The following is a 16,888-nucleotide window of genomic DNA, read 5'->3' on the forward strand; positions in this document are numbered from 1 at the left end:
AATAATAACAATGACTGTCTTAACAAACTATACAACCAAATACTTGCATCAACGGATCGAACAAAACTAATCATTGTCATAAAAAAAATTCCACAGTAATATGAAAGTTTCATCTGCCAGTGCAAATAATGTTAAATCATTACATGTTCCATTTGGAATTAATCAATCACTCAACATGAGTTGATTAGGTTACAATAATATGATTAAGTCATGGGTTTAATAATGTGTAAAATATATTTTTAGCTTTACCGAATCAATTATGACAAACTCATTAAGCCCATCCTTATAAAAGCGTAGATATAGAAAATTTAGTACAATTATTTTATATATTGATTTTGAACATTTAATTTGTATTTACATTTTTATATTAATTCGTAAAAATATAAAATATCTTTCAATAATTTAAATCAAGACAGTTTTTAATGTTGTAAAAATAAAATATGATTCCCAAATGGGAAATGTTAAAATAATAAAAAAACAGTTAATATTTAAAAACACCCATGACTTGAAGAATTTGATTTGAACAAAACCCAATGGCATCTTTAAGGTATTAATAATTATGTAGTTATATGTTTAACAGACGTTAATCGAATATCTCAACATTCTTTATTTATAAATTCTCTTATACAATAAAAAAACTAAGATACAATTTGATTACAGATGAAATAAATGTAACAAGTCAATAAAATACATGTCTTGTTCGGACAAGTCAAAGTACAATGGCTGATTCAAATGCACATAAACAAGGTATCCATAGAAACCACGTTATCCGGACACCTAAACCTCGATCGCACTCCAGATTAACGAGTCGCTACTACATCTGCTTTGCACTGGTTCAGATACAAAACTTCTATAAAAAAAACTGTCAGAATAATAAATTCCAAACATCACCAGTTATCACAATATCAAAATAAATTTATTCATAAGTTTATATGTAAAAATTTATCAAAAACTCCGTTTATCTCAGGTAAATGAACATCATTTATAACTTTACAAAAATTAAGATTAGTAGACCAAAATTATACCAGAGCCGATTCGAGGTTGAGACAGTATTGTTAAATAATCCAAAGTCTTCCATTGAAATAATTCTGCACAGCAGTATCACTCAATGTAAAGACAATGACCTCACTCTTCAAACAAATATCAATAATGTCATATCCCCATCAGCAATTAAACCAACTGCTGAAATGAACATGTGCTGAAAAAAATAAGAATATTTATCCATAAATGAGTACTTGTTCAATATATCAATAGTTTATTTAAATTTGTAATTCAATTATTTAAAAGAAACAAATCTAAACCATAACGCCGATGGGGAACTATCGTGTTAACATAATATGACTTTTAATTAAAATAACACTTAAAACTTGTTGAATATTAAAAATGTTACCATAAATATTACATTTAGTAACATAGAATCATCCAATTGAATCTATCGTAGAGCTTAAGTTGTTACGTTTAAAAATCCTTATAAAATGTCTAAAACCCCGACACAAATTGACATAATTTAGTTTGGTACAGTGAATACAATATAAAATGTGAAGCATCTCCCAGATCGGCACGCTCTGGTGGTCTGTTAACCGGAGGTACATAATGTTTCTTAAAAATAGTAAGCTTTCTAAGGCTCGGAGACTAAACTAATCACAATGATCGCTGGCACTAAGGACTAGATCTGTGTACTGAAACGGGGCCGTGGTAGGTCTCCGAATACATCCCCGTGGACAGAGCGAGCCAGTGCCTTGATGCTGGCCGCTATATCCTGCGGTTCTTCTCCCTGAAACAGATAAACAAACATACATACAAGTTAATAATACGTACATACAGATTAATAAAACATACATACTGATAAACTGGGAAAGTGTGTCGCAAGCGGAATCTCCCGCGACCATCAAACAATACATCAAACATTAACACTAACTTTTTTTTTCATCCTCATTTTGTCTCCTACCTTTGTTGAAACATTGGGGCGCGGTGGGCATGGGCATAAACATTTTGTCATTATTTTGTAGATGTCTGATGAGGAAAACGTGTCTTCTCAACTGTCAAGATGTGTTTCAGTGAGGATAACATTCTTGCAGTTTTAGCGATCGCAGAAATTATTGCACCAAGGAGGAAACATAGATTTGGGGTTCGACCGTATCTTCGACCTCCAAATTTTAATTTCGATCGGGAAATGGAAAATAGAATACAGATTTGGTTTCGGTAATTTCTTCCATGTCTCGAAAATTGATTTCGAAGAATTAGTTTTATTTACTCTGCCAGAGTGGAAAACACCAATAGATGCAGGAGATGTGAAGAGGATGAATAGACTCCAATTCACCTTTGGTGCCAATGTCCTGCCCTGGTGGGAACTAGGCTCAGATATCTGGGGAGACATACAGTAGAACCAGAAGACATAGCCACATACCCAATAACAACCCTGGTGAACTTTACTAAAGGGACTGGGTTATTGTGAAAGGAATGAGGTAAAACGGGAGATAACACAATGGGCCTATGGCCTAAGTGCTCACGGGAACTACGTGTAAACCGTCTCCGCTTTAAAAATATAAAATTTAAAAAATATTAAAAAAATAATAAAAAAATACACTGCCAGATATTAAAAAAAAAAATAATAATGTGGCAAGTCGTAACCAGAAACGACTTGCTATCACATTACGATTGTAATTTTATTCAAATTACACATCTGCCCTGATGATGGGACACTGCAATGCTGTCCGAAACGTTGGCTAAAGAAGGGGGTAGCGCAACACGACATAATACCCCAAAAACAAATCACTATAATAATTTTGGCCATGAAAATCTCAAATCATACATGAACATTGCATTTTTGAACAAAAATGTATATGGGAACGTCCCCTTTTTGTATATGGGAACGTCCTCTTTTTGAATGATTGAGCCAATGTTTGAAATAATGCTGTGGAAACGGTCAATAAAGCGTAATTGTAATATTCATTCTTATTAGAATTTTCTCTCCCTTGTGCATACAATCGTCAAACATACTAATTTTGGCCATGGGTCTGTCTCTGAGTGATTCTTTGAACCAGAGTTACTGGTTCAAAGAAGTCGGATTTGATTTAAATTTAAGTGTCACATTGTTTGTCACGAAATAACACTAGGAAAAAAGGTTGCATTATTACAAATTAACTTTGAAGAACCTACCCGAATTTGAAGGAGCATCCGGGAAACTCGATTTTCGGTGATTTCGTTTATCATATTTCGAATTACGTGGAAATTCATTTATTCGAAATTAGATTTTTGATGCCCAATGAATTTCGAATTAACAGGTTTTATGGAATATCGATAATTTATTCATCAGAATAACTCTTATAAAAACTGAATAGATTTGCTAGAGTTATCAGAGTTTATAATATACAGGGCTCCTTGATATATTTTAATGTTTTGATTATACGCACGTCATAATTAATAATTATCAACTACAGTAGAACCCCGTTAATTCGAACCCCGATAATTCGAAAAAACGCGTAATTCAAAATTTTCGCCAAAAAAATTTCCGCAGAAAAATTTTTTCATACAAAATTTTTTTTAATTCGAAATTCGTTAATTCGTATTTCTAAATTTATTTTTGTCCGCGCACGAAATTTTTTTCGTGTAATTCGAAAAAATTTGATTTTTTGCGAAAATAAATCATAATATTTCGTAAATCTGAATCTAAAAGTCAGCCGTGGCGGTAAAACGCCGAAAAATGTATTTTACGTGGTTATACATCGTCCTAATAAGTATTATTATTTTGTAAATCTGAATCGATTTACACTGGAATGTCGCACTTTTTCAAATTTATTTCGAATATCCGAGTTTGAAGGGCCGAGAAAATACGTTTTACGCGGATATATGTCGTAATTTTACGAGTTTACACCAAATATCTGAATTTAAAGGGTCGGCCGCGAAATTTCGATTTACGCATAAATGTATCGTATATTTACGAATTTATTTCGAATATTTGAATTTAAATGGCCCGCTGCGACGGAAATCGGCCTCGAAATCTCGATTTACGCGTAAATATATCGTATTTTTACGAATTTATTTCGAATATCTGAATTTTAAAGGGCCCGCCGCGACGGAAATCGGACGCGAAATTTCAATTTACGCGGAAATATATCGTATTTTTACTAACTTTACTTCGAATATCCGAGTTAAAAAACACGGCGCGACGGAAATCGGCCGAAATATTTCGATTCACGCCAAAATATGACATATTTTCTTCAAACATCTGAACTTAAAAGGCCGGCCGCGACGAAAAACTGCCGATAAAATTCGATTTACGCGGAAATATATCATATTTTTATGAATTTACATCAAATATCTGAATTTAAAGGGTCGGCCGCGACGGAAATCGGCCGCGCATTCTCGATTTACACGGAAATATATCGTATTTTTGCGAATTTCTTTCGAATATCTGAATTTAAAGAGTCGGCCGCGACGGAATACGGCCGCAAATTCTCGTTTTACGCGGAAATATATCGTATTTTTACGAATTTAAATTTGAAATAAAGGGCCGGCTGCGACGGAAAATTACCGCGAAATGTCGATTTACGCGGAAATATTTCGTATTTTTACGAATATCTCAATTTAAAGGGTAGGCCGCGACCGAAATCGGCAGCGAAATCTCGATTTACGCGTAAATATATAGCATTTTTACGAATTTATTGCGAATATCTGAATTTAAAGGGCCCGCCGCTACGGTAATCGGCCGCGAAAATAAAGAAATAATTGGTATTAATACGAATTTACAACTAAAATACAACCCGGATTTGAAGAGGCGGCCGAGAAAATCGATTTTCGGCGTATTTTTTTTTTTTTTTTTCATAAAATTTCGAATTACGTGGGAATTCGTTAATTCGAAATTTGATTTTTGATGTCCCGTGGATTTCGAATTAACGAGGTTCTACTGTATTTCATATAAATATATGAGAAAGATAAGAAAATAACTGTATGGCTTATATACGGAAATAAAACCAATTGAAAACAAAAATTTTAAACAATAAATTCCATCAATTTTAATTACACCAACATAATAATCAATAATGTTAACTTTATCTGAATTCTAACGAACTAACCGTCACACCGTTTCACAGGAGGGGTAGACAGAGAGGATAGAAACACGCATTGCTTCATTCACATTCTCTTCTGTTATTCTAACTCTTGAAGTCCCTGAATTCTTCTACCATCCACTTTCGTGTCATATTCTCCTTACACCCTTTCTCCGTTCATCCGCTCCACAAGTCCAAACCATCAAAGCATCCCTTTCTTGAAACACACTAGAAGTAAAATAAGACGAACTGCGCTGTACAAATCTGTACTTCAGAAGTCAAAGTTCGATTGTCACATTTTTTAAATTGTTCAGGAGAGAGGAAACGGTAATTTTTTTTCCTTTGAATGTCCTTTTATGTTGACCTAACATTGTTATAGGACAAACGTCTTTATAACTCTGTGTAGATACTGATAAAACTAAAAAAAGTCTCATACATAACTCATTTTCACAAATTTTCTTTTCTCTACACTTATAACGTGGTTTTACCATACGTACGCCTTGCCAATGTTCCCGCTAAGATGTGCGGGTATGCGGCCGCACAAACGTCCGAAGAAAGGAATGTCACCAGATTTGTTATGTAAAATGTCTGTTTGTATTGCATAAGTATACTTATTTAGTTTGTCAGGTTAGTGCCGATACACCCTGTATATATATATATATATATATTTGTATAAAGCATACTTTGAGCCACATTATATACACTTTTTTTTTAATGCCATTTTGTTTAATCAACCCTTTAAAACTACCCCCTCACAGCTATATACGTCTATGATGTACCGTTTAAAATATATATCGATACATACATCTAGAGCATACTTTGAAGACATATTTTTATTCTGTACAGACGATAGTTTGAAGACAGTCCTCAATGTATGCGTTATATATAATTTCCCGTCGTGGTCTCAAATAATGCTTTTCACAGAGAGGTGTTTCGTGTACATAAAGCATACTTTGGACCTATGGTAAGTAGGAAACTTCCATTGGAATAATGTGTAATTATTAATATTTTTTACGCCAGATGGCACAAATAATAATATCAAATATGTAGATATTTACGCGCTGTGAATTTGGTACATTATGATAAAGTAATGTTTCGTCTTCAAGTCAAATCCATTATGAAACTTTTTCGTTGAGTTTTTCGAAAGGTAAGAGTGAAAAATTTCATCCATATCGAAAAAAAACATTTTTAATACTTATTGTTAATTTTAGCTTTTTTATAGGTACCAACAAACTTTTACCCATAGATAATAGAAACAAAGCGGATATGGCATGGAAGCGTGCCAACTGTCATCGAGCTTAGACCATACTGCACGGGTTGTACGTTTGGTGACTATGTAGGAGTGTAGATGCAGGGCATTGTTAGGTTATATGATTTTGGCGACACTGCACACAAACTATCAACGATTAATGGCCTATCTTCCCTGTTCCGTTACACATTTTAACTTATGTGTTAGGTAGGTGCCTACATGGCTTTACCCATAGATAATAGAAACAAAGCAGATATGGCATGGAAGCTTGCCAACTGTCATCGAGCTTAGACCATACTGCACGGGTTGTACGTTTGGTGACTATGTAGAAGTGTAGATGCAGGGCATTGTTAGGTTATATGATTTTGGCGACACTACACACAAACTATCAACGATTAATGGCCTATCTTCCCTGTTCCGTTACACATTTTAACTTATGTGTTAGGTAGGTGCCTACATGGCTTTACCCATAGATAATAGAAACAAAGCAGATATGGCATGGAAGCTTGCCAACTATCATCGAGCTTAGACCATACTGCACGGGTTGTACGTTTGGTGACTATGTAGGAGTGTAGATGCAGGGCATTGTTAGGTTATATGATTTTGGCGACACTACACACAAACTATCAACGATTAATGGCCTATCTTCCCTGTTCCGTTACACATTTTAACTTATGTGTTAGGTAGGTGCCTACATGGCTTTACCCATAGATAATAGAAACAAAGCAGATATGGCATGGAAGCTTGCCAACTATCATCGAGCTTAGACCATACTGCACGGGTTGTACGTTTGGTGACTATGTAGGAGTGTAGATGCAGGGCATTGTTAGGTTATATGATTTTGGCGACACTACACACAAACTATCAACGATTAATGGCCTATCTTCCCTGTTCCGTTACACATTTTAACTTATGTGTTAGGTAGGTGCCTACATGGCTTTACCCATAGATAATAGAAACAAAGCAGATATGGCATGGAAGCTTGCCAACTGTCATCGAGCTTAGACCATACTGCACGGGTTGTACGTTTGGTGACTATGTAGGAGTGTAGATGCAGGGCATTGTTAGGTTATATGATGTTGGCGACACTACACACAAACTAAGAACAATCAATGGCCTATCTTCCCTGTTCCGGTACACATTTTAACTTATGTGTTAGGTAGGTACCTAGATGGTTTTACCCATAGATAATAGAAACAAGGCGGATATGGCATGGAAGTTTGCCAACTATCATCGAGCTTAGACCATACTGCACGGGTTGTACGTTTGGTGACTGTGTAGGAGTGTAGATGCAGGGCATTATTAGGTTATATGATGTTGGCGACACTACACACAAACTAACAACGATTAATGGCCTATCTTCCTTATTCCATTACACATTTTAACTTTTGTGTTAGGTAGGCACCTACATGGTTTTACCCATAGATAATAGAAACAAAGCAGATATGACATTGTATTATTTCACAATTTATCTTTAAAAATAATTTAAGGTATATTTGCGATACGTTCCAGATTGGAGGGTACTCTCAGTATTGCCCTGGTGTAATACCATCATTCAGAATTGAAAATTTGATTGAAATGGCTTTAGCCGTGTTTGGTGACCAGGTACTTCCCCACCTTTCTCTTCCACATCTCCTTCCTCTCTACAATACTTTTAGCTTATCAACGAGCAATTTCGAGCTACCGGCATCTGTTTTTCCTCCCTCCTATAATCCGAGCCTCTTCAAGGCCCGCATTAATAAATCCCTTCCTACAGCGCCTACCTTAATCCGCCTCACAACGCCGCCCAACCGGGTGGTGACATAGTTCCCCTGTCGGTACACTGCACAGGCAGGGACGCTCTTGTGAGGTGTCACATATATGTATATAAAAACATACCCCAATTATTTGGGATGCCATAGTCTCACTGGCTCCAGGCGGTTGGGAGCACTCGGGACTCTTGTGATGTATTCACATAACAAATATATTAATCGAGGAGTTATTTGTATTGTTTTCAGTTGATATTTGAATGCCGCACAAGAGTCTCAACATCCAGCCATCTGGAGCCAGTGAGGCTATGGCCTCCACAATTGGGTTATGTTCTGCGGCTGAAGGTAGTGGGGAGGGGAAGGATATGGGGAAGAGGAAAGTACCTGGCTATTCAGATCTGGTCAGGCAGCCCTGACCTAGTACGTACCCAATAAATACAATACTTGACCCCATGCTCCATTTAATGTAGTTGCTTCTCGCACTAATTTTCTACGCAATTCCTGTTCTCAGAGATTGCATCGTGTGGGGAGTAAAACTTGGTCTGTGATTGTGTGAGTTTTTTCGTATAACACTATTGGCCGAAGCCTTGAATGAGTGAGTGCATATTTGATGCAAAGTATAATATATGGAGTTCACAAAGTAATTTTTTTGCCGTAAATCTTTTTCATGATGAAACTTGTGCGTGGTAATCCTTCGCAAACCAAAAAAGGATTTACTAAAGGAGTGGAAACGTTTATGAATTGAAAATATATATTTTTATGATTTCGACAAAAAATGTGTAATTCGACTAAACATTCAGAAAAAAAAATAAACATTTACCTACAGCAACAAAAACACATAAAATTTTAAATCTGTAACATTTAGATGAATATTTTTTATCACAATAGGGAATTCTCTTCACACCAAAAAATCACTTATTATAAATTATTCATATGTAGAAACACTTCAGACACAAGAATACATAGTTTTTATAATTTTCAAAAATCATTTATTAAAGTTATAATGACTTTAAAAACAGGCGCGAACGAAATATTTCAATGCAGCTAAAAACGCCCGGTGATTGATCAAGCGTTCAAGGGCGAACGATGACGTCACTGTTGACCGGCCCGAGTAGATCCTGCAAACCGATGGCGGCAGCGGCGGCAAAGGTGTGACGTAGCACTTGTGACGTAGCGGTCAAGATGGCGCATGACCGTTTTCAGAGCCGAAATAGCACGCAATTTTTAAAACAACTACAAAAAATTGAAAATGCATTTAAAAAAAAAAGAAAAAAAAGAGGCGCATAATAAAATAATTATCTTTATTGAAATAAATTATTTACAAAATGCACGAGAATTCCCTATTCTCCATTAGGAGATATAAAGTTAATTTCTCACTTCCTTTATTTCTTAAAATGTCCTTGCATACTTATTACGTATATTAAATATTAAGTCAATACATTTGAAAATAAATATATCTACGGCCCTACTCATAAATATTCCCTAAAACGACGCTTCAACATCGTACTAGCTATTCTGGGGAGGGGACTGATCCTGCCGGATTGTAAATTTTTTACAAGAAGATTTGACGAATTATATTGGTGACGATTTTTTTAGCGTGGCAATACTCATTAGCATTTAACATTTTCGGCGTGTTGTCAACTTCACGTTAGTTTATTTACGTCAATATTTAGACAAAAGTGGCCGTCATGTTATAGTAATCAGATTATACCTCAAATATGATTTAAGATTTTCACGGCCAAAAGTATTTTTGTTATTTGCTTTTGGGGTGTTATGCCGTGTTGCGCTAACTCCTTCTTTAGCAAACGTTTCGGACAGCATTGCAGTGTCCATCATCAGGGCAGATGTGTTATTTATTGCCCTTGATTCTTGGTTCTGCCCTGATAATGGACACTGCAATGCTGTCCGAAACGTTGGCTAAAGAATGAGTTAGCTCAAAACGGCATAACACCCCAAAAACAAATAACAAAAAAGATTTTACCTCTATTCCCATAATTACTTTTTAATTTTGATGAATACCTATTTATACCAATTTTATTTTCTAAATACTTAAGTTTTTTTTACCGAGTTGCATCTCTTTACCTAACCTTAGTAACACCATTAAATAAAATAAAAACACTTTTTTACCTTTTATAGTAGAACTGCATATACTACATCTCATTTTCATAAATGACACAGAAATATTTCTGGTTTTAAATTAATAAAACAACATTTAGTATTCGATTAAAACTGATTTCTTTTATTGTTCCACAAAATGATACAATTAACGCAGTTTGCCAATAGTAACTGTCTTAATTAAAGCAGGAAACATCGAACGGAAGGCATGCTTTCAGTATTTATCGATTACTCCGACACACACTAGCTTAATTAACGATCCTCATTAATCACAGGCAAATACAAATAATAATAATAATTGGATAATTTGTAGAGCGCCGTTTTTGTGAAAGATGGGCGCTAAATGGTTCTAATAATGGGTTCAAGGAAGCAGTTTCCGAAAGAAATCCGAAATAGTAGTACATAAATATTTTAATATTGTTGAGCGACGAAAATCCGAAATAGTAGTACCTAAATATTTTAATATTGTTGATCGAAAAAAATCCGAAATAGTAGTACCTAAATATTTTAATATTGTTGAGCGAAGAAAATCCGAAATAGTAGTACCTAAATATTTTAATATTGTTGAGCGACGAACGAACTTTGAAACAGCCTGTAGGTAACATTCGATTCACGCGTGCCAAGTCCATGCGCGTTGACTACCATCGAGAACGATAAATGCGAAGCCTTTATTATATGCACTCACTTCTAATAATAATAACAAATTAAATAAAAACAAATCACTTTGTTTACACCACTTACACCGCTTTCTTAGTAATTTAAAAATCACCTCAAATAATAAAGTATTTTACCTTGAATTCACGACAACAAGCTCGAAAAAAAACTGTCCCGACGAAAAGTGAATGCTTTTTTTTTTATAGTGAATACCTCACAAGAGTCCCAACTGCCCCCGTCTGGAGCCAGTGAGACTATGGCATCCCCAATTGGGGGATGTTGTGAGGCTGAAGGTAAATGGGGAAGGGAAAGAGGAAGGTGGGGAAGTACCTGGCTATTCAGATCTAGTCACTAAACACGGCTAAAGCCATTTGGAGCAACGTTTCAATTCTGAATGGTGGTCTTACACCAGGGCGATACTGGTAGTATCTTCCACTCTGGAACGTGCCGCAAATATACTATATATTATTTTAATTAATTAATTGTGAAATAACACAAATTAATCAAATAAAATTTATTTGCGCACGCCGGGTTCGAACCCGCGACCTTCGGAATGGCAGTCCAATGCGTTACCACTGGACTATGCCGGCCGTCAAACGCCCTATGCTACGCCCAGACACTTGCCACTTGACACTTGTGGCAACGCAAGCCTAGGTAAGCGTAGGCAAGCCAAACGTCGGCATCTACGCTCTTGGCGGACGTTGAGGCAACTACATCAGCTGTGACAGCTGTCATTTTTCCTATTTCTATTTAAAAGCTAAACGAAGAAATTGCCCAAAAAAAAGACAAATTAATTTTATTGATAATTTGAGAAGAAATTTGAAAATAATGTAAAAAGATTGCTGCCAAAACTATGGGAAAAATAGTTGAAGATAATATTGTTAATTTTGAAATTTGAAATCGTCAGAAACAACTTAAAAATAAGTGCTCTCGCTAGCAGAAAAGTTGCTTGAAATGGCTGTAGCCGTGTTTAGTGATCAGATCTAAATAGCTAGGTACTTCCCTACCTTCCTCTTCCCCATTTACTTATCTTCCCCTCCTCCACTACCTCCAGCATCACAACATACCTCAATTGGGGATGCCATAGTCTCACTGGCTCCAGATGGCTTGGAGCTGTTGAGACTCTTGTGCGGTATTCACACACAAAAAGAGTGGTATAATGCATTCGTCCCGGATATACGAGAGACCCAGTTTCAACCGTTACTTTATTTATTTTTCTGTGACTTGTTCTTTTTCATATAAAAATTAACTAATTTACTTGAATTAATTAAATATGTTTTTAAATTAATAAATCCATACATAGGACCCTGCTTGATATAATTAAAAAAAAATGATTATTGTTTGTCCAGTTATTCATTTTTACGATATTTACTATAAACAGCTCGGAGTTGTACTCTTCTCAGGGTTAATTGCCATATACAAGGCGCAAGTTACCAACGCTTGCCGGGCCTTGTGGACAGAATACCAACCGGACCCCGGCCTGATCGGCGGCAAGCTATCGCAAGCCTATTCAAGCCAAGCCAAACATGTTGGAGCTTGCGGACGCTTGCCAAGCCGAGACAAGTATGTGGGCGCCCCTTAAAACACTTTTTATGGTTCGTAGAAATATCACAATATCATAAATATCGAAATGTTACAATTAAAAAAAATATATAAAAAATTTGCAGTGAGATATGATAAGAATGTTCGTATATTTCGATAACAAAACCGAATTCCGAAACCGCAACTTTTCGTAGGGCAACATAATATATTTTTTAATGTAGAAACAGACTTCAAAATGTCCAAACCCCAATACAATGCTTTATTATATTATAACTAGAAAGAAAAGATATTTTTTTTCATGTTTTTCATCGATCAATATTTTGATAACTCCATGCCACACCAATTTAATTTGTACGGAAGGTGAAAAACAGTTTCTTAAGAAAACTTAAAAAAAATAACTGGCTATTCAGATCTTGTTACTAAATATAGCTAAAACTATTTAAAGCAACTTTTCAATTGTGAGCGGTGGTTTTACTCAGAATGCCTCTTTAACTAATGCGATGCGCCGCAAGTGCAAAACAGATTATTTAAATGAATTGATTATGAAATAAGACAAATGAATTGATTGTGAAATATGACAAATTAATTGAATAAAATTTACTCGCAACTCCGAATTGCTAGTTGAGAGCCTTACCCCTCGACCAAACCTTACCACAAACATTATTAATTTTCTCCATCAGGAGTGTTGAAAATTTTTAAGTGGTGCATATAAATCGAACTCCCATAGAATAGCACTATTATATATCCCTACGCGATAGTGTGACATAACACCACTAACCAGTGAGAGCTAAAATGTATCACGCCACAAGACCTAAAGGGTTTCCGGCAAGGGATACACAAAACAAACAAGTTAGTTTCTTGCTTGATATCGATAGTTAAATCAAATCTTGATGTTTTAGACTTCGGTAGGCAGGTACCTACCTAGGTCGCTACTTACTTGGACTTTATGATAATTTATGAAAAGATACGTAAAAAGTAGGTAGGAATATAATTATGCTGCATTCTGTAAATTGATTCGAATTCGTAAGATCAAAGAAGATAGACCGCATACCTACCACAGTTCTTACAATACAATTAGGTTCGCTATTTCGCCTTTCGGAAAAATCTCTGGTGTATTTTGTTTATCTAGGTACTTACCACATCAGAATCCAGTCGGTGTCCCGAAACGAACATTTACTTGTACTAGGTACTGTAGGTACGAGGAGAAGGGAATGGAGCGGTAAAGGTTCCTGACTAGGTATTTATATCTGGTCACCAAGCAAGACTAAAGTTATTATAATGAACACGATAAAGAAGTGGACGCTTTATATGGATTAGGCATATTGCACGGATTAATGGAGAAAAGAGTGTAAAGAGAATACAATCGAATCCTGACTGTTCAAACCTAGTTAATTACTGTGTAAACGTCTTAATTAAAACCTCTTCAAATCTAACAACTGAATAAATATTAACTATTTTATTCGATATTTAAATAAGTTAGATAAGTAATTAACTAATTGATATGTATTTATTTGTAAGAAACAAACAGCTTACAGTTTACATAATATATAATACAGAGATAAATACCTACAATACGACTGCAATCCACTTGTGTATTCACACAAGTGAATTGCAGTCAAGCCAAAAAAGTTTCTAATGCTAATATTGGTTTGGAGATGGAGTTTTATTATATCTTAAAATTAATGTTTGGTTAGAGAAAAAGGAGAGGAATATATGATAAGGATATAAGATGCTCCCGATACATTTCATACTTACGTATTAATTTATCGTACGCGTTTCTTCTATTCGACATTTCTGAAGATTTTTTTTTAAATGTCTATGCTGTGAATGTTTTTGTTATAATGCGTACATATTCCGGGAATTGGGATTTTTTTTCTAATGTTTGTTCTACATGTGGGCAAATGGAATAAATTGGATTGTCGGGTTGATCTTGATGGAATTGGAATTTTTATTAAATTGGTAAGCTCTGGCGAGTCTCGGCCATTGTTTAGAATTTTATAATACAAGATTTGATAAAAAATTAAACACTAGTAATTATTACGGTTTTGATAAGGATAACATTTTTCATTTTAAAACTGGTTTATTCCTGTTGATTTCCCTAAAATACAACAAATAGAAATGATGGTTCACAGAATGATAATACCGATAATCTTATATGGCCACTAACTAAAAATAATATTAAAAATGTATTTTAATTATCATTGGTTGTGACAACCCTTTCCTAAAAGCAATATCGATGTAATCCGATAGCTGTCTGGAATATATCCGGTCGAGAATATGTGGAAAGGGTTCAATCAAATTATGGAACAAACTGTTGGGTAGCTGTCTCTTTTCTGCGCGGTGGCAGGAGCACGTCAGTAACACGTGTTAACATGTTCACGTGTTCGCGGAGTGAATTCATAGCAAATCGTTTGAGACTTTGTTATGAATTAATTTTTACACTTCTTATTAACCACCTACCTATGAAGTTTTTCAATTAAATTAAAATTCATCTTGTAACCTACCAATATTTAGCCCAGTTACCTAGGTACCTAGTTACATAGCCGTATTACATAGTCGTATATATGTCATTAAGATAGTAGTTATAGGCCTTAGTCGTAAGTCACTAGATATAAGTCTTAGAGATATGTCGGTAGTTCTAGTATTAACTATTTAAGAAATATATTTGAACAGCGCCCTTGAGGTGATTTCTCACGAAAACGGCGCTATATAAATTAGCCAAATATTATTATTATTATATCTATGAACAATAAGTTTTCTGAAAAATGTAATCAATTTATTTACACAAAATTAATGAAATTAAAAGTTTTTCGATTTTAAAGAGGTCAAGTTCATGTTGGATTTATTTAATAATCCATTTGGAAAGTTTCACAAACTATGAATACAATTAAAAATGTGCGGAAGATATTATTTTTCTGAAAAAAAATGGGGTATGTTGTGAGGCTGTAGGTGGTGGGAAGAGGAAGGCGATGTGGAAGAGGGAGGTGGGAAAGTACCTGGCTATTCAGATTTGGTCACTAAACACGGCTAAAGCCATTTCAAGCAACGATTCTATTCTGAATGGTGGTCTTTCACCAGGGCTATACTGAGAGTATCTTCAAGTCTGGAACGTGCCGCAAATATACTAAATAATATTTTAAATCAATGATTTGTGAAATAACGCAAATTAGTGAAATAAAATTTACTTGCGCACACCGGGATTTGAACCTCCGGATATCTAGTCAAAAGCGATACCTCTAGACCACGGAGGCGTCATCTTGTGCGGTATTGGCGTAAAAAAACTGTTGGATAATAATAATACTAATGATGGTTTGTATAGCGCCGTTTTTGTGAAAAATCATAATCACCTAAAGGGCTCTGTACAAATTTATAATATGTTATTTAATATATCACTAATGTATTTCTATAATCTATCTTACCTACAGATTAAGCAAACCATTATAGCAACTTATGGCTAGCAGATTGCATCCACCGGTTCATCGATCACTAATACAAGACAATATGTATGTACAATTCATTTGACCAACGAACGTGATATTGCGTTAAAATGTACAATTATTATGTATTTATTTACATTCTATACAGGCAGATAATATACAGGACCATACTAATCTGGAAGGTCGGTTGAGAATGACGCTATTGTTTTTTAGTAAAATTTAGATATAGTTTGCACGCAGAGGACATAATTATAATAATAAATGGATTTATAATTTGTGCGGCACCATTTTGACAATATTCTCGTCACATAATTATTATTAGAAATAGGTATCTATCATTATTATTTACACATCTACATTAAGCTTGTGCCTAACAAAATTTTTTAATTAAAAAAATTTGGAACCTAACATTTTTTTTTTAAATAAAATTATTGTACAATGACTGCCATATAAATTATTCCTTTTACACTTTCCCCGCCTTCCCCGCTCCCGCCTTCCATGTATGCCTCTAAACATTATGCAATACACACACTGTTGTAAAATGCTTATACAAACGCTAGATCTCACCATGAAATATAGAAACTTTTGTGTTCTTTCCCATAAACCCCCGTTCCCGCTCCGTTCCCCTTCCGCGTCACTCCTTTTCGCGTTACCCTTCCACTTTCCCCGCTTTCCCCCCTCCCCATAATTCGTACCCTACCCCACTCCGATATTCCCCTCCTTCTCTCGCCTTCCTTACCCTGATTCTAAACTATATGAAATATACACATCTGTTGAAACGAATCGCGCGCCTCTAGTTGCAAAATGGTCATACAAATTTTAAAATGCCAGAGCCCACCATTAGACATGGAAACCTCGTGTCCTTTTCCCATACTTCCCCATGACACGGAATGAACACATATGAACGCATTAAGTCATCAACAATTCAGGCTCAAATCAAATTTACTTGCGCACGCCGGAATTCGAATCCGCGACCTCAAAATGCGTAGCCAAGGAGCGTAACCTCAACCTCAAACACTATACTATTAACAACTATTTTTTAGTTTTTAAAATATCGCATTATTCACGTAACATGGCGATACTGAAAGTACCTAT

General features: G+C 35.2%; 1 protein-coding gene across 1 annotated transcript in view; it reads right to left on the bottom strand.

Moving 5' to 3' along the window:
- Positions 1-373: 373 nt before the first annotated feature.
- The window catches only part of PRAS40 (Proline-rich Akt substrate 40 kDa), a 33,375-nt gene continuing 16,860 nt past the window's right edge, over positions 374-16,888 (bottom strand). The window contains exon 7 of the mRNA XM_089631816.1: positions 374-1,774. Coding sequence (XP_089487942.1) covers positions 1,667-1,774 — 108 coding nt within the window. The 3' untranslated portion in view covers positions 374-1,666. The remainder of the gene's footprint in view (positions 1,775-16,888) is intronic.

The sequence above is a fragment of the Hesperophylax consimilis genome, chromosome 5 (assembly GCF_061612785.1).
Source record: "Hesperophylax consimilis isolate HC1 chromosome 5, BYU_Hcon_1.0, whole genome shotgun sequence".
Lineage (NCBI taxonomy): Eukaryota > Metazoa > Arthropoda > Insecta > Trichoptera > Limnephilidae > Hesperophylax > Hesperophylax consimilis.